Source organism: Hypomesus transpacificus, chromosome 17 (genome assembly GCF_021917145.1).
Source record: "Hypomesus transpacificus isolate Combined female chromosome 17, fHypTra1, whole genome shotgun sequence".
NCBI classification, from domain to species: domain Eukaryota; kingdom Metazoa; phylum Chordata; class Actinopteri; order Osmeriformes; family Osmeridae; genus Hypomesus; species Hypomesus transpacificus.
Window position 1 is genome coordinate 14291164 of NC_061076.1, and position 20573 is coordinate 14311736.

General features: G+C 41.9%; 3 protein-coding genes across 4 annotated transcripts; 2 read left to right on the plus strand and 1 right to left on the minus strand.

Annotated features, from left to right (window-relative positions):
- The first annotated feature begins 1820 nt into the window (after positions 1-1820).
- Positions 1821-5472, plus strand: polr3h (polymerase (RNA) III (DNA directed) polypeptide H). Its single transcript, XM_047038069.1, has 7 exons — positions 1821-1985; positions 2165-2313; positions 2461-2557; positions 2658-2744; positions 3162-3225; positions 4426-4633; positions 5073-5472. The coding sequence occupies exons 2-7, from the start codon at positions 2203-2205 to the stop codon at positions 5121-5123; spliced, it is 618 nt and encodes a 205-aa protein (XP_046894025.1). The 5' UTR covers positions 1821-1985; positions 2165-2202; the 3' UTR covers positions 5124-5472.
- A 593-nt stretch (positions 5473-6065) lies between these two features.
- Positions 6066-9513, plus strand: csdc2b (cold shock domain containing C2, RNA binding b). Of its 2 annotated transcripts, none has more exons than XM_047038057.1 (4): positions 6066-6292; positions 7508-7744; positions 7860-7982; positions 8107-9513. In XM_047038057.1, the coding sequence occupies exons 1-4, from the start codon at positions 6066-6068 to the stop codon at positions 8267-8269; spliced, it is 750 nt and encodes a 249-aa protein (XP_046894013.1). In that variant the 3' UTR covers positions 8270-9513. The 2 variants fall into 2 exon arrangements, with proteins under 2 accessions (XP_046894013.1, XP_046894014.1); XM_047038058.1 differs by lacking the exon at positions 6066-6292 and adding an exon at positions 6339-6540.
- Positions 9514-9585: 72 nt separating this feature from the next.
- LOC124479330 (phosphomannomutase 1) lies at positions 9586-18783 on the minus strand. Its single transcript, XM_047038050.1, has 8 exons — positions 18400-18783; positions 16745-16862; positions 15817-15893; positions 15365-15456; positions 14286-14385; positions 13663-13738; positions 11580-11695; positions 9586-11088 (listed from the first exon to the last, which is right to left on the minus strand). The coding sequence occupies exons 1-8, from the start codon at positions 18484-18486 to the stop codon at positions 10966-10968; spliced, it is 789 nt and encodes a 262-aa protein (XP_046894006.1). The 5' UTR covers positions 18487-18783; the 3' UTR covers positions 9586-10965.
- Between the last annotated feature and the right edge of the window lie 1790 nt (positions 18784-20573).

The window sequence follows — 20573 nt, forward strand, 5'->3', positions numbered from 1 at the left end:
CAAAATGTGCATGATGTCTTTGTATTTGAACCGGGTAAATGCCAGCACAACTTCATGTTGTGTGAGGCTTTATTGATTACCTACTCCACTGCAGGCTAAATATTTCAGTTAAATACTTGTGAGGCAATATAAAATCTGTGAGGGATTGCTAAAATAGAACAAAGCATGTCTTTCACTTCTCTGACAGAGTCCCCCAAAGATTTAATATTACAAATGTGTTCTTAAAGTCGGGAATTGGGCCTGTTCAACTTCAAACCACTTTAATTATGGATCAATTCAGACATTGTAGTTAAGAGTCACAACTGAAACCCAATGTAGGTGTTATTGTTTTGTCAACGTTAACTCCCACGCTGATTCCATCTCGTGTTGATTTTGAAAACTAAATGCTTCCAAAATTATAGCGTACAAGAATATCTTTATTTCCCCTATAAATGGTCAATAAATACGATTTATGATTACCAAGAATGTATCAAGTGTATCAATATTTCTCGCCTCTAGGGAGAGGTTAACATGTTCGGGAGTCAGTGTACCAGCGAGCAAGAAAGCGCCTGAGTGCTTCTGTCCTGGAAGACTCTCAGGTGAGCCCAGTCCCACGGGACAGCACAGAGGAGGTTTTGCCTGCTGGTGCAGTGGGGGAAAAGACTGTGACTATGTCTGCTGTCCCTTTCCTGGTTAGTAATACAAAAAAAGTGGAAGTTTGCTGTGTCTCGCTGAAGAAGAAGAAATATGGCAGTAAATGACTATGTAATCATCATGTAATGTACTCAGTTACTTTCCACCACTGTACCTGTTAAGGTGTATGCTCTTTCTTCCCCTTCAGGTAAACTGGACAGTGCATCTGACAGAATTAAAGAGTTGGAGCTGCACGTTTAGTCACTAGAACTTAAGTACCACAGGAACTTATTCTGAATCAAGTGTAACCTGTTAATAAAGACATAACAATGAGTGTTGTTGCTGTACAGAATAGTTTTTTTTTAGTTTAAGTATTACCATTCAACAGAGAACAACCCCATTTTTTGTTACTTTTACAAAGTTAAGTACAACTAATTATACATTTAAATGGTACAAATGTTATGTTAAAAAACGTTTTACCAATAGTGTCTACAAAAAATAATGTATATATAAAGATAACAGTAAATGTGTCAAATTTAAACATTTTTTTTCTGATTTATCACAATCTTTAAAAAAAAAAAAATTGTGTAAAGCGACATTAAGTCATTGACTGCATACTGAGAAACACTGAACTACAGTGGAACTTCGGAACGCGTTGCAATTGAAAATGTATCTGCAAGTCGCTGTACATCATCTAATGGTACTTCTGGCAGATCAGATGTAGAAGTGACTGGGTAAACTTCAGCGTTCCACTGTGCAATCGGACGGAAGTAAATATAACCGGCATAAAAACGGAAATGGTCGGACCTCATGTGAAAAGGGCAAAACCTTTTTTGTGTGTGTGTGTGTATATTTTTGTATTGAAAAGGAACAAACCGTACATTGCAACATTGATGCTCTTTTAGTACATGAAAGGTACAGAACATTTGCCAAATGGCATAATAACATCGTAATCAAAAATACACATTGTATAATACTGGGTTAACAATAGAAGGAAGTGAAAAGGAAAACAAAATCAAAAACATAAAAAAAGGAAAACAATTTTTTTACTAATATAACATTTAAGGGGAAGTTCAGTGTAGTTATGGTTCGTTGACAAGTGTTTAAGCATATCATACAATTATTGTGCTTTTCTTCCGTTGTGAAAACTCGTAGTACGCCTTTAAATGTTCCATGTAACGTAAATGTAAATCTACTGTCGTAATAAATAACACGTGTTAAAATGTTGACATGCAAGAAAAGCTTTGTACATAATAGTACCGGGTTGTCAATATAGCAAGCTTTGATTGCAACTTCATAAATCTGATTACAAATATTCATAGAGAGGGCGCTGTTAAATCATCATATGTTGGTCAAACTTCGGCGCAAATAAGGTAGGTCGCAGTGACAACCCAAATGGACAGCTTTTTTCAATAAACCTTAGCTATCTAAATTATAACTTTAGCAAGGTGTAATAGGTTGCATTGTGTATATCATGTGTACTGAAACTGCCGGTTCGTTGTAGTTAGTTAATTACCACGAATCTGATGCATGGAATTGTTTTGCTTTACAGCTAAACTAGCTAGGTAGGCTAGCGAACTAAAGTCCATCATGTTTGTGGCGGTGGAGATGGTTGACACCGTCAGGATTCCTCCATGGAATTTTCAGAGGCAACTCAACGATGCCATTGCCGAGGAGCTTAATAAGAAATTGGCCAACAAGGTGAGTAAAATATAGAGAGATAACTTTGAATGAGTCACGAAACTTCAAGCATTTTTGCTGTGCTTGGTTGTCCATGCTGCCATTCTTATTGTCCTGTTTACGTTTGTCTTGTACACATTTGTCTGGTCATCATTTTCGTCCCCACAGGTGGTGTACAATGTTGGTCTTTGCATCTGTCTCTATGACATCACTAAACTAGAGGATTCCTACATATTCCCAGGTGATGGAGCTTCCCACACCAAAGGTATGGACAGGATGTACACAAAAACATTTTTTCAATCAAGTTTATGGGTAAATTCTATTTTAAGAGTCAATTTAACTCTCTTTTCTTGTACTCTTGTCAGTTCACTTTAGATATGTTGTATTCCATCCTTTCCTGGATCAGATCATGGTTGGGAAGATCAAGTATTGCAGCCAGGAAGGAGTGCATGGTAAATATCGGTCTTATAGTCTGTCTTCCAGCTGTAGGCCACTACTCTTACTACGTCTTCACCCTAACCGGCAGTGTTCTCTGAAATGTACATAACAGCCACTTCTGTTTCGCTGTCATTGAATGTTCCTTGTACGTGTATGTCCAATACTATAATCGTTGTGTAGCCTTTTGAATGTAGATCTTTTTTACACTTGGTAAACGTGTTGGTGTGATAATGGGGTCACATCTGCTTCCTCTCATTTGGGTCATGTAGCTTTTTAAGGCTGCTAAGCTCCCCAGAGTCATTGCTGCACACCGCCACAAGACCTGAACTTCTGTGTAGATGAAGTGTGTCAGAACAACAGAGTCTTTTAGTAGGGCATGCAGACATCGCTGTCACATGTTGTCTTCACATGGCTTTGTTTCTGTCTCACAGTCAGCCTTGGATTCTTTGATGACATCATCATTCCACCGGAGTCTCTGCAGCAACCCGCAAAATTGTATCCTTACCTCCATGATCGGTAGCAAACGTAAAAAATGGTTTATTCTTAACACTCTTCTCATTCTCATCATCCCGGCCAAACCCTCCATCTCCCATGACTTCTCAATCACCCTGGGATCTGCGACGGTGACCCCCTCATCCTCTGCCAGGAACCTTGGGGTTACCATGGATGACGAGCTCTCCCTCACGGCCCACATTGTCTCCCGGTCGTGTAGATTCACCCTCTACAACATCCGGAAGATCAGGAGATACCTGTCTGAGCACTCCACCCAGCTGCTTGTCCAAGCACTTGTCCTCTCCAAGTTGGACTACTGCAACTCGCTGCTCGCCGGTCTCCCATCATGCGCAACCCGCCCTCTTCAGAGGATTCAGAACGCAGCGGCCCGCCTGGTCTACAATCTACCCAGACGCTCCCACGTGACCCCGCTCCTCATATCCCTCCACTGGCTATCCATAACGGCCCGCATCAGATTCAAGATCCTGGTACTGACCTTCCGAGCAGTGAACGGGACTGCGCCCGACTACATCAAGTCTCTCCTGCAGCCTTACACCCCCACCCGCCACCTACGGTCTTCTTCAGACAACCGCCTGGTGGTCCCACCTCTCAAGACCGCCCGGTCCCAGCACAAGCTCTTCTCCTGCCTGGCACCCCAGTGGTGGAATCAACTCCCCACCTCCATCAGAGACACGGACTGTCTCTCCACCTTCAAGAGAAGGCTCAAGACGCACTTGTTCCGGGAGTACAATGGTACTTAGGAATGGTTTGCTGAACCCAACGCTAGTTTCCTCAAGGATCACAATGACTCTTGCTTAGACTGTTGCTCTTGTTGGTTAGTGGTAGCTGATTTAAACTGTTGTATTCTATTTTAGTTAATCCTATTTTTATTGCTTTCCTACAGGTACACCTGCACTTAGAGATTAATGTTGTGTAATTTTTAAATTGTTTAACTACATGCTCTTATGGTTTCTTCCCTTTAGCACTATTTTGGTTGTTCACAATATGTACTTCTTGTTTTTGACTACCCGCAATGCTGTGGGGCTATCTTGTTGTTATTATCAGTGACCTATGCACTTTGTAAAGCTCTCTCTTGGAAGTCGCTTTGGATAAAAGCGTCTGCAAAATGAATAAATGTAAATGTAATGTAAATGTAAACACAATGTTGGCCCTTCCTTTCCCTTGACCTTTACTCTTGCCCAGTGATGAAGCAGAGCAGGTCTGGGTCTGGGAGTACGAGACTGACGAAGGAGCCCATGACCTCTACATGGACCAGGGAGAAGAGATCCGCTTCCGGGTCACAGACGAGATCTTTGTGGATACATCACCCACTGGCCCAGCCCAAGCGGCAACAGATGCCCCAGGGACAGAAGACGCCGGACAGAAGAAAGAATCACCCTACACACTTGTAGTAAGCAAATACACTGATTACATTTACTGCTACATGTCCTTTAGCAGGTTTTATCCAAAACGATATGCAAAGAAGTGCATATAGTGAGTGCAGCAGATACTCAAGGACTATAAGTTTACAGTTATAACAGCATGACAGTGATTATTCCAGAATCAGAATAAAAAAATAAAAAAAGTAGATTTACACATGTGGAATTTGCTGGGATCTGATGTTTAACTATAAACAGACAGTGATAACTATAAAAATACAGTTATGACTATAAACATACAGTGAGACAAAAGTGGAAATCCACATATGCCTGTATACTTTTTTTTTGTTTTCCTTTTCTGTTTATAACATGCATCATTGTCAGCGTTCTATATCGATATACAATATTATTCTCTGTAATTGTGTCGATAGTGTCCATGATTCATTCCCAGCACCCTCTCTTTTGGCCCAGGGTACTATCAGTGAACCAGGTTTGGGTCTTCTGTCCTGGTGGAACAGCTAGCGAAGCCCTGTATTATGGTGGAAAGGGGGGTGCCGGTTCTTTTAGAACGGACTTGAAATGGACTCTCCCAATGTGCAATGGATACAGCACTGGCGAGTTTCAAAGACTTCTATGGGAGAAATACAGAGTTTCTTCAAAAGGAAAAACAATGTCATCAAAATGGCAAAGACAAGACCAGACAATTATGTGAATATCAAACGAAGACCACAGGTATACAAACAGTACTGTAATACAACTCAGTTCTAACTCACAATGGCCGGGTTTCCCAGATTCGTTAAGAAGCTCTTAACGCTAAGAGCTTCTTAGGAGCGTTCTAAGAGCGTTCTAGAGCGTTCAAGCTGTTAGCTTTAAGAGCTTAACGAATCTGGGAAACCCGGCCATTGTGAGTTTTGTGAGGAACATACAAATCACTGATGAGCACTATTTCACTGTTGCAAACCTTTTCTTTGTGTATTGTATGGAATAGTACAAGGACTGTCAACGTGCAAACATTTACACATACTGTAGGTAAAGTGTTGGCATAATGCTTTCAGTTTAAGTTCAATCCAGTCTGATGTCAATAAAGGGCTGGAGTGAATAACTTAGTTGTGTTTTTAGGTATAACCCTGCTTATGATCGTGTTGAATGTGTGATCAGTGTATTAATTCAGGGGGTCATTCTTTGTGTGCACTACATCTTGATTTGTATTTGGGCCAATAGTAATGTGGGAATTATGGCCCCAAACTAGTTTAATTGTGACTAAAATCGGTTTGCAGCTTACTAATATAAATTACAAGAGCTGTGCCTATTGTCAACTGTCTATTATGGTTTAGCTTACCACCGTGTTTACTGTTAAACTAAAGACAGGCATGTGGGACATTTATGACCTTGCGGGAATGCGTCATGTAAAAACGTATTCAAGAGTTTTTGGTCTGTAGGGGTTGATTCGTGACAGCCTGAACCATGCGTGTATACACACGCACGCGCAGACACGAGAGTGCTAGAGAGACGCATCACGCCCATCTTCACACCGCGGAATCTCCGCCAGCTGCGCAGCCTCGCCATCCTGAACATCAGGGTATTCCGTTGGCCTACGCAAATTCACCGGAGTTATTTATTTATTTGAAATTATATAATAGGAACTGGCAAGACATACACTCCCGTTTCCAACCGACACACGGACTTGATAAGTAAGTAACCAATACAGTTTTTATGTCAAATCTAGATTTTTTTTACAATTAGGCCTATATCTTATGTGTCAACCCTCCATGAATGACACGCCTGAATATAGCAACTGTGAGCTATTAATAACCGTTTGATGCATTGGATATTCTCTGCCATACTGGTGTTTTTTCGACCGGATACCGATTTTTATGTCCTGAATCGACCGCAGCCTTTAATTGTTCTGGAAGTAGCGTGTGTGGTAGGGTACATTCTAGTAAGTGATGTTGTTGATGCGAGACATCGTGATGACAATAGTAGTTTTCATTTTACTAGAGAACGCGGCTTGGAAGCGACGGTTATACCGGAGCTAAATGCACGCACCCTTAATGATGAATTGTTATGAAGTTCTCTGAATGAGTAAACACTTTCTTAACCGCAGATAATGCCATGCTTATCATATTTAACTGCGGAATATAGCTTCAACATCGAGGTACCTGCAGTAGAGGCTATCCTGTTCATATATATTTTGGCCAAATCATAGGGATCATTTTGAGACATAAAATCCTCCTATTTCAACAAAGTCCTGCTGTGATTATGTTAAATGGCACTCAACCGAATTGAAACATTTTGCTGAATTTGATAGGCTATAAGCCTAATGTTTTGGTCCAACGTGGATCTTATCGTGACGTCGCAAACGCACCATCACCAGTCTCGCCAGCTGCTCTGACGTTGGTATAGCATGAGACCTGTCATAGCACACTGTTCCAATGTAACCTTGATGATACTAGCAGGCAGACGGGAAGGAATTCGCGTAATGAAACCCACACAGCCATCTTGGACTCCAAAAGCTGATCTTTTTTGTTGTGTTCCAATTCCCTGGATATGGCACCACCGGGTGGCTCTTCAATAGCTTCTTTTGTTTCTAACTTGAGGCTTAAACTCAGTCATTTATCAAAGTCATTTATGACCACATACATTAAGAGTAGGCAGAATACAGACAACTGTGGTTTCTATGGGAAACTTAACCTTCCATTCAACAGTTTTACTGTTTTGCTGCTGAGGATATGCAAGTGGGCACCTTTGTCTTTATATTTCACAGAAGCCAACCTCTTTTATTAATGACACAACTCAATTTCTTATCAATCATATTAAAAAAAGAATCCTTTCCTATTCTCTCACAATTCCTTAACTTTTTCTCTCTCCCTATTTTTCTCTTTCTTGCTGTGACCCTCCCACAACAGTCAGTGTAAGGTCGTGGTAAAACACAAGAACGAGGAGCCTGTAGAAAAGTGTCCTGCCAACCACACTTCAGCCATGGCTGACCCCTCGGAAACCCCGCTGCGCTCCCCCAGCACCCCTCTCTCTCTATCCTTCCCTTTCCTGAGAGAGGGCAGCCGTGTATGGGAGGGCGGAGCTCCACCCCTCCCCAGGGAGCTGCTTAGTCCTCTGCCAACCAAGCGCACCCGAACATACTCAGCGTAAGGAACAAACATTTATGTTTTGTCTGATACTTTTTGGCACAGATTCTCTTTCTCACTCTTTTCTGTCGTTGCCTTTCTTTATGCCCTGTTCTGTTCTCTCCCCTTTCTCCAGTACTGTGCGGGCCACTTCGGGACCAGTATTCAAGGGCGTGTGTAAGAACTTCTCCAGGTCACAGGGTCACGGTTTCATTCGCCCCTCTCACGGTGGCGAAGACGTCTTTGTGCACATCTCAGAGTGAGTGCCCTCTCACCTCCACAAAAAATGTGGTTAATGTTAATCATCTTGTTTAAAAATGAAGTGGCTTTCTATTGTGGGCTGGATACATTTTGCTCTGTATGTTTCCTTCCCTCTATTGTAGTATTGAAGGGGAGTATGTCCTGGTGGAGGGGGATGAAGTCACATACAAAGTCTGCCGGGTCCCCCCTAAAAACCTGAAGGTCCAGGCAGTGGAGGTGAAGATAATACATCAGAACCCAGGAACCAAGCACGAGACCTGGTCTGGACAGATAATCAGCTCCTAGGCTTCGGATCAGGCCTGTGAGTCACACTGGGGGAGGGCAGGGGTGGAAAGAAGTGGAGCGGGAGGTGAGGTACTTCTGGATGAAACAAAACATTGGTGGGGGAGTACTGAATTTAGAGACTCTATACTTCTCCTCCATAGTGCATGCTTTGAGTTGACCAAATTAATTCAAATGTATTGTTTATACATTCCACATATTGATGCAAGTCTACGAAATGCATGTGAGGACGTTGGAGAGAAGGATAGATAACCAGAATTCAGTCTCAATCTGTTAGACATAAGAGCGAGTACAGGAAGTAGAGAGAGGAAGAGAGGTAGAGAGAGGAAGGATGTGGAAGGGGAGGCCCAGGCCCGTTTGGGAGGGGAAGAGATGAGAGTGTATGAACAGAAGTCAAACTGCGTTGAAAAAACAGTCATCGATGGAAGCATGGGGGGGGGGCAATTGCTGTTAAGTTGGAGTGGCAGGATAAGAGAGTCCACATGGAGGAATATCAGATTTGGGGACACTGAAAAAAGAAAACATTCAAAAATCTATTTCTCTTTTACTGTGAATGGAAAAGCTATTGATAGTATTTTCCTTGGAAAAACACTTCTTCCTATCTTTTTGTCATATTATTTATATATTTATTTATTTAGTTGTTTGTTTAAAGAAATTGTTATCCTAAGAATACCTGAAATGTATTTCAAAGTTTTGGGTGCTGTAGTCAATAGATTGCACTTAAAATTTGAATTTCCACTGAATACTGCCAAACTGACTACAACTCCCATCAGGGTTTTATTGTATCATGTGACTAATTTGTAGTCCTATTGGAGAATTCTCTTTCAAAAAGGTACGAGCCATGTATTACTGCAAAGTATGACTAAAGTGTTTCTAAATCTCTTTTCTATTGTTCAAGTGACAGTATAACACTATGAAACCCCCATAAAGGTCAGTTAATACAACAGCGAAGCTTTTATAACAGTTACTGTGCTTCATCATTACTGAATACTACCACTAGTCGTACTCATGTCTGCTCATCATCTTCCATAGACATCCATAACCACTAGCCTATGCATTTTCTGTCGTCAGCATTTTGACTACTTTTATGCATTCTTGTTGGATGTTAATACTACTGTGTTCTACGTCCAGTGAAGATAGACAATTTTATTTTGTCCACATATCAAGGGCACCTTCTTTTATTGACACGACACTGTGGAAGGTGCTCACTATCGTAAAGCATCAATAAACATTTTACTATTCACAGATCTATTGCGTGTGCTGTTCTTCATTTGTATACTGTATATACTTTTAAAATGAAGACGACATACAACATGCAATACTATCAAATTGTTTAATCAGTATACCTCCCTGTGTTTCTGTTGGTGGGCATAGAGTATCCACATTAAACATGATGAATTTGAATGAACATGGAGTGTGATCGTTTCCACAACAGTCATGAACATCTTCCAGGAATCTCCAGATGTGGGCTCTTTAATAGTGTTACGAACAAATACAATCTAAAGGTTATGGCCAGGACCAAATACATTCTAATGACACATCTCATTTGCAACAAATGGTTAATCACAAACATCAATTGTCTGAGTACCTATCACAGTTGAGTCCAACCTTATGGTTCTGAAATTTGGAACGGATGTCAATAACTGAGCTACCACTACAGGAGAAAAAACATGTGTGACATCCAGTTCTATGATCCAGTACTAAAATTTTTAAATAGTTGGAATGATTTGTAGGTCAATGCCTACAAAGGGACAAGACTTCTGAGCAGGTGTCAGTTATCTCAGAAATCACAATGAACACAAATAAAACACTTTCTTCATTGTTCCCTCTCTCTTAGAAAATAAAACCTGTACTAACTCACTATGTAAACTACCAACCTATGTCAACTTTAGTGCAAAACAAAAATGAATGGCATATATATGTATTTTTGTTACACAACCATATATTTATAATGTGTTTAAGTCTTCACATGAACATACAACAAGGATGTTTTAGTTTTAAAGACAGTCACATAACCTTTTGAGACAACTGGATTTGTGAGATTTGTTTGTACCCAAACCACAGTGGTTCGGACCAATCAGCGAACTATAAGGAACTACTGACAGCTACAAGCGTGGTTGAAGTTAGCCCATGATAGACCATGTCGGTGATAGACAAATGGGTCATCTAATTGCCTGCCAAGTATTTTTTGAAAAGTGCCTGCCCTTTTCCAGTTTCCAAGGATGACTTCCCTGATGGTTATGTGTCTGGCGAGTTGTTTTAGGCCACAATACCATATAGGTACTAAAATATGTCATTTATAATGATATGTACAAATAATGCGCAATGGTACAAATGGTGCAATTTGTTTGACAGATAAAACATATTATCAGGTTAAAATCAAGATGTGAGAGAAATATTTTCTTGTGTTGGCCCTGTTAATCACTGCTTTATAAAAACAATGTGATTACACTGCTTTTATCCAAATCACATTGTAATTTCCATGGATACCAGCCAGTGACGAGTCCAGTGCTTGCTGAAGTCAGCATCAGAAAAAATCAAGTTCAAGATAGTAAAATAGTAAAATCAGTAGTGTTCTGAGACAGCTTGGTGCACAGCCCTCTGTCATCTGCTGCGCCCATCTTCTCTGTAGCACCTGCCCTGGCCACAGGGGGGAGCATGGGGAGCACAGCAGAGGCAGTGGAGTGGCTGAGGAGGCATCATGACTCGTTAGGAGGGGCGTTGAAGAAAATCTCTCGACAGAGTCTGGCTGTGTCCTCCGGGGAGAACACGGTGAAGCCGATCGTCCGAGGGTCGTTAAATATCTCATAGTCGTTACCTCCCTGAAAGACATCCATGTGCACAAATTCATGAGTATCATGAGAGGTACTCAATGTGATACTTTTAACATTTCAGGTGTAAACATACCTACTTATGCACTTAAATGTCAGTTTAATTGTTTGAACACTTCCTGTTTTCATTCTTTATCTTTATCTTGCTCCCTTTCATTTCTAAGAGCAAAAATAAATATTTTATATAAAATACAACTCAAACGTGGCAACATTCTTTCCCCCCCAAAAGGTCACTTCAACAACAACAAATGTTGAATTTGTTGTTGCATGACTTCATGGCAGCCTAAGGGTGTGTGGCTGTGGGTGTGTTTGGCATAAAGTGTGTTTATGTACTGCGTGTGTGTGTGTGTCACTGCATGAGTGTGTGTGACCGTGTATGTGTCAGTGCATGAGTGTGTGTGTCAGTGCATGAGTGTGTGTGCGCGTGTGCCTCCATTGTTCAACAGCGCTCTGGCACGTTCAGTGTGCTCTGTGGAACTTACAGAGGACGTCTCGTTGCCAAAGAAGTAGATCGCTTCCAGGCCCTCCCTCTCCAGCACGTCAAGACACAGCCTTTTATCCCAGCCCTCGGGGAACACGTCAAAACTGATGAGACCACCTGAAGAGAACCACAACAGCGGAGTTATAAATGAACCATAACTATATCAATAATCTATTACTTTGTCAGTTATTAACGGAATGTTGTTCTGGAAAGACAGGAATCAGATTATGTTCTCAAAAATGACAAAAACAACCTCATGAAATAATTACTGACGGTGTGTGTCCGGACCTTCCTATAGCTGACCTTTGCATAATGTCCACCGCATGGGTCAGTATGGAAGGGGTATATATGTATTGAAAAGAGGTGAGCAAAACATCCTGTTTTTCTGCACCATTATCCAATGCACGCTTCATGTAACTTCCAAGCTGTCTGTTTTCCAGCCCAACTGTCAATTCACTCCCATTACACCAGAACATGGCTCTTACTTAGCCTGTGTGCAGTGAGTGTGTGCTTATGGCACTGACAGCTGCTCTGTTTCCAGCAGGGCCAGTCTTATTGTGGCTGATAATGATACGGTTCTGTCTGGCTGGTCTCACAGACTCACTCTCACTGCTATCTATCTATCTATCTATCTATCTATCTATCTATCTATCTATCTATCTATCTATCTATCTATCTATCTATCTATCTATCCCTCTGATGTTTTGCTACCACCTCTGTTGTTAGATTTAAGGTCGACATTTGTTTTGAAAAAGCACAAAAGAAGATTATTTTCAACATTGTTCAATGCCACTTTGAAATGCAGCATTTCCATATGGATCAGTGTGAGGTAAAGTCCAAACATGTCCCCTCTGCCAACTGACAATGGAATGGTTGACAACATGTAGCCTGCCGTCAGAGCCTGTGACCCATGACTGAGCCTAAAAATACCAAGTCACTCTGAGTTCTACCCTTCTATAACCGCTTCAACCTCTCTCCTCCCCTCCCCCTCTCTGAGTCTACCACTCCAGCACCTCACTGCAGAGCATTCAACATCATAAATCTGGAGTTTAAACAACCCCCCACTCACTCGTGCAGTTGGCCCAACCCCCCCCCCCCCCCCCCCCCCCCCCCCCCCCCCCGGCTCAGTCCTGCCTCAAACAATAAACACTGAGGAAAACACAGCAAACCAATGTTCTCTCCAAAGGGGGGAAGGACAACCCGATGCCTAAACTAATTTAATCAAATATTCAGTTCAAACTGGAAGTGCAATGTGTGCAGATGACTGCAGCCAAACACATAAATTTAGCTGTCATCTACACACACACACAAACACACACACACACACACACACTCACTGGCTCTTTTCATCCAGCTAAGGGTTGCCAGTCTTGTGTGAGAATGCGAGTGGGTCAGTTTACACCCCAAAACCCTGGGAAATTGGTCTACGAGGTTTGTGAATAAGTGGATACATTGGAAAGCCTGATGCTACAGAAGCAGGAGGGATTGAAAAGAGGTGGTAGGAAAAAGGCTACAGCGGTTTGTCCAATAGTGTTGTGTTGAATTTGCCGAGTCATTAGCTGAGCTCCACACCTTGTTACACAAGTGAGCACACACTGAGTCTCTGATTAACCAGATGAAAAACATCTCTGAATCAGAGAAAGAGTCGACAGAGAGGCACAGAGAAAAAGGAGGGAGAGAGAGAGGGAGAAAGACAGAAAAAAACTGTGTAATGGATAACTGCAATCCCAATCTTCAGACTCTATGTTCTGTAAATCTTTCCTTGGCATGGCAGGCCAACTGAACACAGGAAAGTCAGAAAGGAAACGGAATAGTATCAGAACAATTGAACACCTAGCAGGATACGTAGAACCGATAACAAGGTTCACTCTGGAAGATAGTGTGCTGTAAACAATACAACAGTTCAGGATGTTCTTCCCGATTAAAGTGATAATGACAACATGTTTTGGACACAGACTGACAATTGGATTCAGAAGGTGTGGGTGATGCCGCAATATGTAGACAGCCATGACATGAATACAGTTGACACACATTCTCATTCCTTGAGAAAGGTCTGGAGGATGTATCAGTGCCAGCACGCTCACCTCGAGTGAACCGGAGTCCCTTCCCGGCAAACTCCTCCTGCAGGGCCTCCACAAACTTTTCCCGGATCTTCTCTCTCTGTAAGGCGGGAGAGGTGAGGGAAAGGCAGAGAAGACAGGGGTCAGACACAGGGTTGAGTTGAAACGTTTCCACCTCTATTAGACCCCTACTCTTCACCACATGTGGTGTGTGTATGTGAAGTACGTTTGTTCAGCCATCTGGGAAGACTGACACGGTTATGATTTTCACTCTTTGGCCTATTTTGTTTGCAGTTAATTGAGGCCAAATTCTTTTCCCGGCACCAAACTAACTGTGCAGCTGGGTTGACTGAGGCCATGCAAGGTTAAAGCAGGACACCACTCTGAATCCATACTCAACTGCATTTGTTTACAGGATTCAAGGGGCTGATTAGATAAGGCAAGGGCTGTCCAGCCATGATCCTGGAGATCGACCCACCTGTAGGTTTCCACTTCAACCTCAGTCAGCTAATTGTTAGAATGAGCATTGCTGTATTCGGGTTGGGGAGAATAGCAGCAGGGTGGTAGCTCTCTAGGAACGAGAGTGAGGCAGCCCTGAGATAAGATGTTTTCCAGGTAGGAGAACCATGGGTGTTTTGAAACTCTACCTTGTCGATTTCAGAGAACTCAATACGCTCCTCCAGCGTGCAGCTTCGTCCAATCGGGGAGATGTTTAACATTCCATTGCGGAATTCAATAAAGGTGCCCCTGAGAAAAAAAATACAAATGTATTAAGTTGAAAAACATAATTGTCTGTCACAAAGTAACAGACATTTACCATTAGCTTTACATTTGTAATGCACTAGTAATGCTAACTATAGCGACATATCTTAGTGAACTTCCACATTTTCTCAACTGAGTTCTCCCACAAAAAATCTTCAATGCGCCCTTTTCAACATACGAGAATGTCAATGTTGTTGTCCAATCTAAAGTAGGGAGCTACATATAAAGGGATTCCAACAGGGGTGGACTGGGGGAAAAAAGTGGCCTTGGAGTTATTGTCAGACCGGCCCACTCAATACACGGTGCGTTGCCCACTCAATGCATCGCACGAATCGAGTGGCCTACCTGAAAAAATACCCATACACTCAACATTAATTTGGATGATTACAAAGAAATTACATAATATATATCTGTTCTTACGTTGAACTTCCGAGGTCCATAAGAAGACATTTCAGAAGGCAATTCAGATTAAATAAAAAAATAGGCACCATGAGTGTGAATACAGATCGCGAGAAGGAGTATAAAACTCAATGATTTTAAACTACAAAAGGTCTTATAGCATATTATACGTGTTCAAGATGTGTAATATGGAAAATTGTTGGAGGTGCCGGCGATGTCAGATGGCCGGTTGGTGATGGAAGTGGACCGGTATTTTGGGCCATCCCAACCCCGTCGGCCCACCAGGGATTCCCTCGGTATCCCCGATGGCCAGTCCTCCCCTGGATCCGAATGAGTCAACATTCTTGTCACTCATTTCATGTCACTTTAATAAACACCTGGGTCAAATCTGGTTCATCAGGTCATTTCGGTCTGAATGATAAATAACCATGCCTGGGGAATCAACACATTGTAGTGAAGCTAAAAGTAGGTCAAAGGGTAAAGGCGTGTGTGTGTTTGTGTGTGTGAGACAGAGAGAAAGAGAGGGAGAGAAAGAGAGCACATGGGGTTAAAGTCCAGGTCTGACCTTTTCTTCGGTAACTTGATAAGGCCCATGTAGCTGAGACAGAAGTTGATGAGATCCTGAAGAAGCTCCTCTCCTATCTGGTTTTGAATGGCCTGACGGAATAAAAACAAACTCAGGCAAAGTACAACCACTTGTTCAACACATATTAACTTCTTTCTCTTCAGAGTAGAATCTGTAGCCAAAGTAAGATTGAGGAATGACTGTCATTTTTTGTGTATTAGTGAGTATGTTGTTTTTCTGTCTCCCTTCACATAATACCCCTCCAGACACATCTTGAACTATAATATAAAAAAAATATTGATTAATCTTCAATCAATAGCAAGACTGAGTGTTACTTCGAAGAGAATGTGCCGTTATTCGACCTTCCACACGTGGACCTTCCAAAAAACCTGCTTCCTCTCCCAGGACAGTTTGCCACACGTGTGTGTGTATCCACCCTGTATCCCATCTACCTGTTTGGAGAGCAGCTTCCCATCCTTGTACTGCACCGTCCCGTTCTCCGCAAACACATAGTCAAACTTTTCTATCACTGCCAAACACAGAGAAAAGGAGGTCAGGTTAGTTTCAGCATGACACAGTAAATACACACAGTTACTTACACAGTAAGTACAGCCCTATGACAATATGATGGTGTACATACATTAAAACAGCATTAACAACACTCTTAATACTAGAGCCAGTGGATTGAAAGCTGTGCAGCTACGTTCAGGTCAAGGCCCGCCTGTAGATTACTGTCTATGTAACACCACCTGGAATAGCTGGGTTTAATCTGCGTGACCTTCCGGTTCTTTCGGGCTGGGCACACAGAGAGATGTATGACTATGTTCTAACAATCTTAAGGACTTGAGTGGTGTCTAGGGACAGCAAATCAATGGATTCATTCGATAAATAAAATAAAAAAGAGACCCCCCCCCCCCTTTGAGACAATTAGTCTTTCTTTATCTCACGTCTCGCCACATGCTGTTAACACAAGAGAGGTGAATAACAATGCTGCTGCCCATCCTCTTGTTGTGTGTAAATTCAGTTGGACGTTTACCCCTCCACATGGTGAGTGTGTCAAGGGTCTTTGATAGCAGATGTAACAACACAGGTTCTTCAGCAAACATGTTACTTTGTCTGGGTCCACTGTGCAAAATCCAGCCGTGACGTCCGCTATCATGCGGATGACCTCAAACATTGCTTACAGACTGACGCAGGGTCGGAGTGGGCTGTAAACAACGCCCTAACTTTCTTCAACGATTGCCCCCCCCCCCCCCCCCCCCCCAACCTCGCACCCCTGGAAAAATTACGAGTAGGATAGAGATCATCTTTGTATGCCCTCCTGGATTTCCTCTCTTGTGTAAACGCAAACAGTTGATGAAGTATGATGATGTAAGATACCTTCATTTCCCTCTCCAAGCTGCTCAGCGATCTTACAGTAGTCGGACCCCCCCACAATGCCTATCTTCACTTTCTCCCTTAGAGACTGGAAGAACTCATCCAGCTGAGGGTCGATTTTCTGTCGGTTTAAAACACATGCACACACACACACACACACACACACACAAACATATGTAATGCAAAGTTTGAGAAAGCCTGGTGTTGTGTTGATATAGACATCTTTCCACCACTGTTAAAGCCATTGATATTGCATGCTGATGAAAACAATTATTCATCACATAATCTGTGCAGTATGGAAGCCTATTGGAAGTCTAAAACGGCAGAATTGAAGGAACTAATGTCTGGACATTGAGCAACCCGAGAAACAGGTCAGAAAGTGGTCATTTCCTCTTTCACATTGGAGAAAGAATCCTGCAGAACAAGCTCCTCCTTTTCTTTTTAACACTACTTGTTATCTCTCTCTCTCTCTCTCTCTCTCTCTCTCTCTCTAAGCAGGCATTGGCAGATGATACCAGTCCTACAAAAGAAATTTTACAATTTCAGGGCACTGGGTTTATTCTACGTAAATTCCTTGTGTTGGAGCATGGCTGATGAATCCGACACAGCCTCTAGCGTTGTCTGTTACATCACTTGTCCAGACGCTGACCATTCATAATTATATATTTATTAATCTCAATATAAACATGCATGCATGGAGACACGAGCTGTTGTAACCATACACTGTTTATATTCTAAAATGAAGTCGTATTTACACGATACTTTAAATTCATTTATAACTAAGTTATGCAGAAACGGGGAATCAGTGAAGGAACGGTCTGAACGTTGTGGAGAGGACAAAGGCGTTTCACAATTTCACTAAATGTTTAAGCCTTAAACTTTAAGGTACTAAAAGGCTGCAGAGAAGTAAAGAATATGCGAAAAAAATGTGCTAGGTGCAGGCAAACGGCAAAGATATTAGGCTAAAAGCTCCACGTGAATCTTCTCCAGGCGATACCCTGAAGTTGTTTACAAATGGTTGGCATGACGGAAACAGCTGTGGCAAGATTGTAGCTCGCAGATAGCAAAAATGACTCGTCTACGTTTTTGTTTAATGGCCTGGAAACAGTGTCTGCATATACCAAGAAGACACTGCACGAATGAAATAAATAAGGTTACGCAAGTATGCTATGGTATGCAAAGCGATGGAGAACACTGAGTACTCCTACACATGGTGCCTGTGCGGGTCTCTACGTTCCATGGGGTGAGACTCTAAATAAGAAATATGAGGCAACGGACGGCCAATTCGATTTCAGTGAAAGAAATGTTAATAGTACATTGATTAAAATGACAATGCTTCAAAAGCAGACGTGTGGCACACAGGACAATAAGCTAGCCTGCAACTTGCATGGCTTATGCAAGCCTATCGGGTCGCTTCGCTTTATCCTATCAATGCCAATGTGCTAGGCAGGATAAGGAATACAAATAGTAAATAATGTTGCATAATGACTTGGAATATTGCGGTTTTGACAAGATAAGACAATGATGATCGTGGCTATATTGACAATAGGCATGGTTAACTGTCAACGACACTAGGGAACTGGAAACTGCAAATTGAGTTTCATAAACAAAACCAATCGTAAACTAAATATTGTTTACACAAGGCACACGTTGCCTACCTCTCTTGGTCGAGTGAGAGTGCCGTCCACATCAAATAAACACAGGGTATTTCTGCATGAAGGTGGACTAGAATTGGTTGCATCCATGTCTTCTTTCGGTGTCGAAAGGGCTGTTCTTTTTCTTTTGCTTATCCACAACTATCAGATTTCCTTGTGGTAAACAACAGTCACAAACACTAACGAATATGAATTGACAGGGTAAATCTCTCACTTTTAAGCCAACAAAACTATTAATAATGGGTGTAGCATTTATAGTGCAGATGAACAGATATATAACACCCTACAACTGTTCTTCATCTCAAGACAACGTTTCTTCCACCGGTTACGAATGAGCTCAGGAAAATCATCAGTCTCAGGTTTCTTTTACAACACTGTCTCGACAATCACTGGAGGGCATTACACACAGCCAATTGCGTCGCCAGTGTATAAGGACGTAATAATGGGGGCGTCTGCTCACCATAGTAGGCGGTTGCAAGATACGAAGCCCAGAGCCCAGAGTATCTCATGAAGCAGTAAGGGTTTCACCCATTTCTGAATCCGTTCACGCCACGGATATGCACAATTATGTTTTTTTTCTCACAGAAAGATCAGTATACAAACAAGCATTATACAAATGGAGTCAGATGACGGAGCGGTTAGGGCTATTAATCAGACGGTTGCCGGTTCGATTCCCGGCCGTGAAAAATGACGTGTCCTTGGGAAAGGCACTTTACCCTACTTGCCTTGGGGGTAATGTCCCTGTACTTACTGTAAGTCCAGAGCGTCTGCTAAATGACTAAATGTAAATGTATACAATCAAAAATGATGTACAAGCTTAGGCTACTGCTTAAACATCTTGTGACAAACAGACAAGCACTTTAAGTGCTGATTGATGCACATGACAGTTTGTAACCACATTGACCTCTCGAGGTCAATCTAAAACCCCGTGATGTATCAGACAGTGGGTTCTACAACTTACTTCGTGGCCTACGTGACATTGGCCGGGTTTCCCAGATTCGTTAAGAAGCTCTTAACGCTCAGATCTTCTTAAGAACGTTCTAAAAGCGTTCTAGAGCGCCCTTAGAACGTTCTTAAGAAGATCTTAGCGTTAAGAGCTTCTTAACAAAACTGGGAAACCCGGCCAATTATGTTTTTGTCAATTTGGCATTGTTGAGTTTAGAAGAACCCTTCACCAATGTTTGACAAAGGTTATACATCTCTTCAATAATGCCAAAAATCTCTGTTTTTTGTGTGTGTCTGTGTTTTGAGTGTCCGCATTAGTTTTCCACAATTATCTGGAGAACCGGGCACTCTGCAAAGATCAAAATTTTGCAGGTGTCCTTTTTATAATACAACGTAGTGCAGTTGTAAGGAACTTTGTTCAACGTTGTTCGGATCAGCATTTCGACATTTTTTAAAACAATCCCCATCTTTCATGTGCCTCCATGGGCATCATGGGAACTCATCTCAGCCCCTTCCCTGTGATTGGTCCTCTGGTCATCCCCCCATCATACACAGCGGGTGCACTAGGAGGTTGTATTGGAGGCTGTATGATAACTTCATTGAACTTTGTTTTAGAAGCAAATTCACTTTTACAACCGATATGGCCAAGTTAGTGCTGACTGCTGCCATAACAGTGAATCTCTGCTTTCAAAGGGGTTTCTTTATGGATGAAATGCTGACTAGCCAACAGAATGACTGTATGATATTTTAAGTATAAATCTGTGAATTTTCTTAAATAAATTAATTTGCTTACTGTTGTCAAAACTGCCTGCACATTGCAAATTTGCACAAACTCTTAACACTAAATCAACTACACATAATCACCAGCTGCATCCTTGGTCGGCAAAACTGTACATGCAAGCACTGTATGGTGAATTAGCCCTACAATTATGAAAACTGGCTCAACCACTGTGCATGTAATGACTTGTGTCATTAAATAAATGTCTAGATGTTTGTGGTTGTAAGACAATTTACAATAAAGAACCAATATAGCTAATACATTTTGATCAACATAACATAATGCAATTTATATCATAGGAAACATCAGACAAATGAAGGCTACATAATCATTTACAGGAATGTGGGGTACCGCAGCATTGGCATTTTGCCTAGAATAGATGATGTGGAGGTTGAACAAGTACTTCAGAGATGACAGAGAACTTAATTTGTGGTCTGAGAAATACAGGTACCAA

Excerpts from the sequence above, each read along its gene's own strand:
- polr3h (XM_047038069.1), top strand. The coding sequence starts at position 2,203 with ATGTTTGTGGCGGTGGAGATGGTTGACACCGTCAGGATTCCTCCATGG. Across the intron at positions 2,558-2,657 it reads TGGAGCTTCCCACACCAAAG|TTCACTTTAGATATGTTGTA; the intron begins GTATGGACAGGA and ends TACTCTTGTCAG. Across the intron at positions 3,226-4,425 it reads CTGCAGCAACCCGCAAAATT|TGATGAAGCAGAGCAGGTCT; the intron begins GTATCCTTACCT and ends ACTCTTGCCCAG.
- csdc2b (XM_047038057.1), top strand. The coding sequence starts at position 6,066 with ATGCGTGTATACACACGCACGCGCAGACACGAGAGTGCTAGAGAGACG. Across the intron at positions 6,293-7,507 it reads CCGACACACGGACTTGATAA|TCAGTGTAAGGTCGTGGTAA; the intron begins GTAAGTAACCAA and ends CTCCCACAACAG. Across the intron at positions 7,745-7,859 it reads CGCACCCGAACATACTCAGC|TACTGTGCGGGCCACTTCGG; the intron begins GTAAGGAACAAA and ends CCCTTTCTCCAG.
- LOC124479330 (XM_047038050.1), bottom strand. The coding sequence starts at position 18,486 with ATGGATGCAACCAATTCTAGTCCACCTTCATGCAGAAATACCCTGTGT. Across the intron at positions 11,696-13,662 it reads GGGACTCCGGTTCACTCGAG|GTGGTCTCATCAGTTTTGAC; the intron begins GTGAGCGTGCTG and ends GGTTCTCTTCAG. Across the intron at positions 11,089-11,579 it reads TTGGCAACGAGACGTCCTCT|GGAGGTAACGACTATGAGAT; the intron begins GTAAGTTCCACA and ends GATGTCTTTCAG.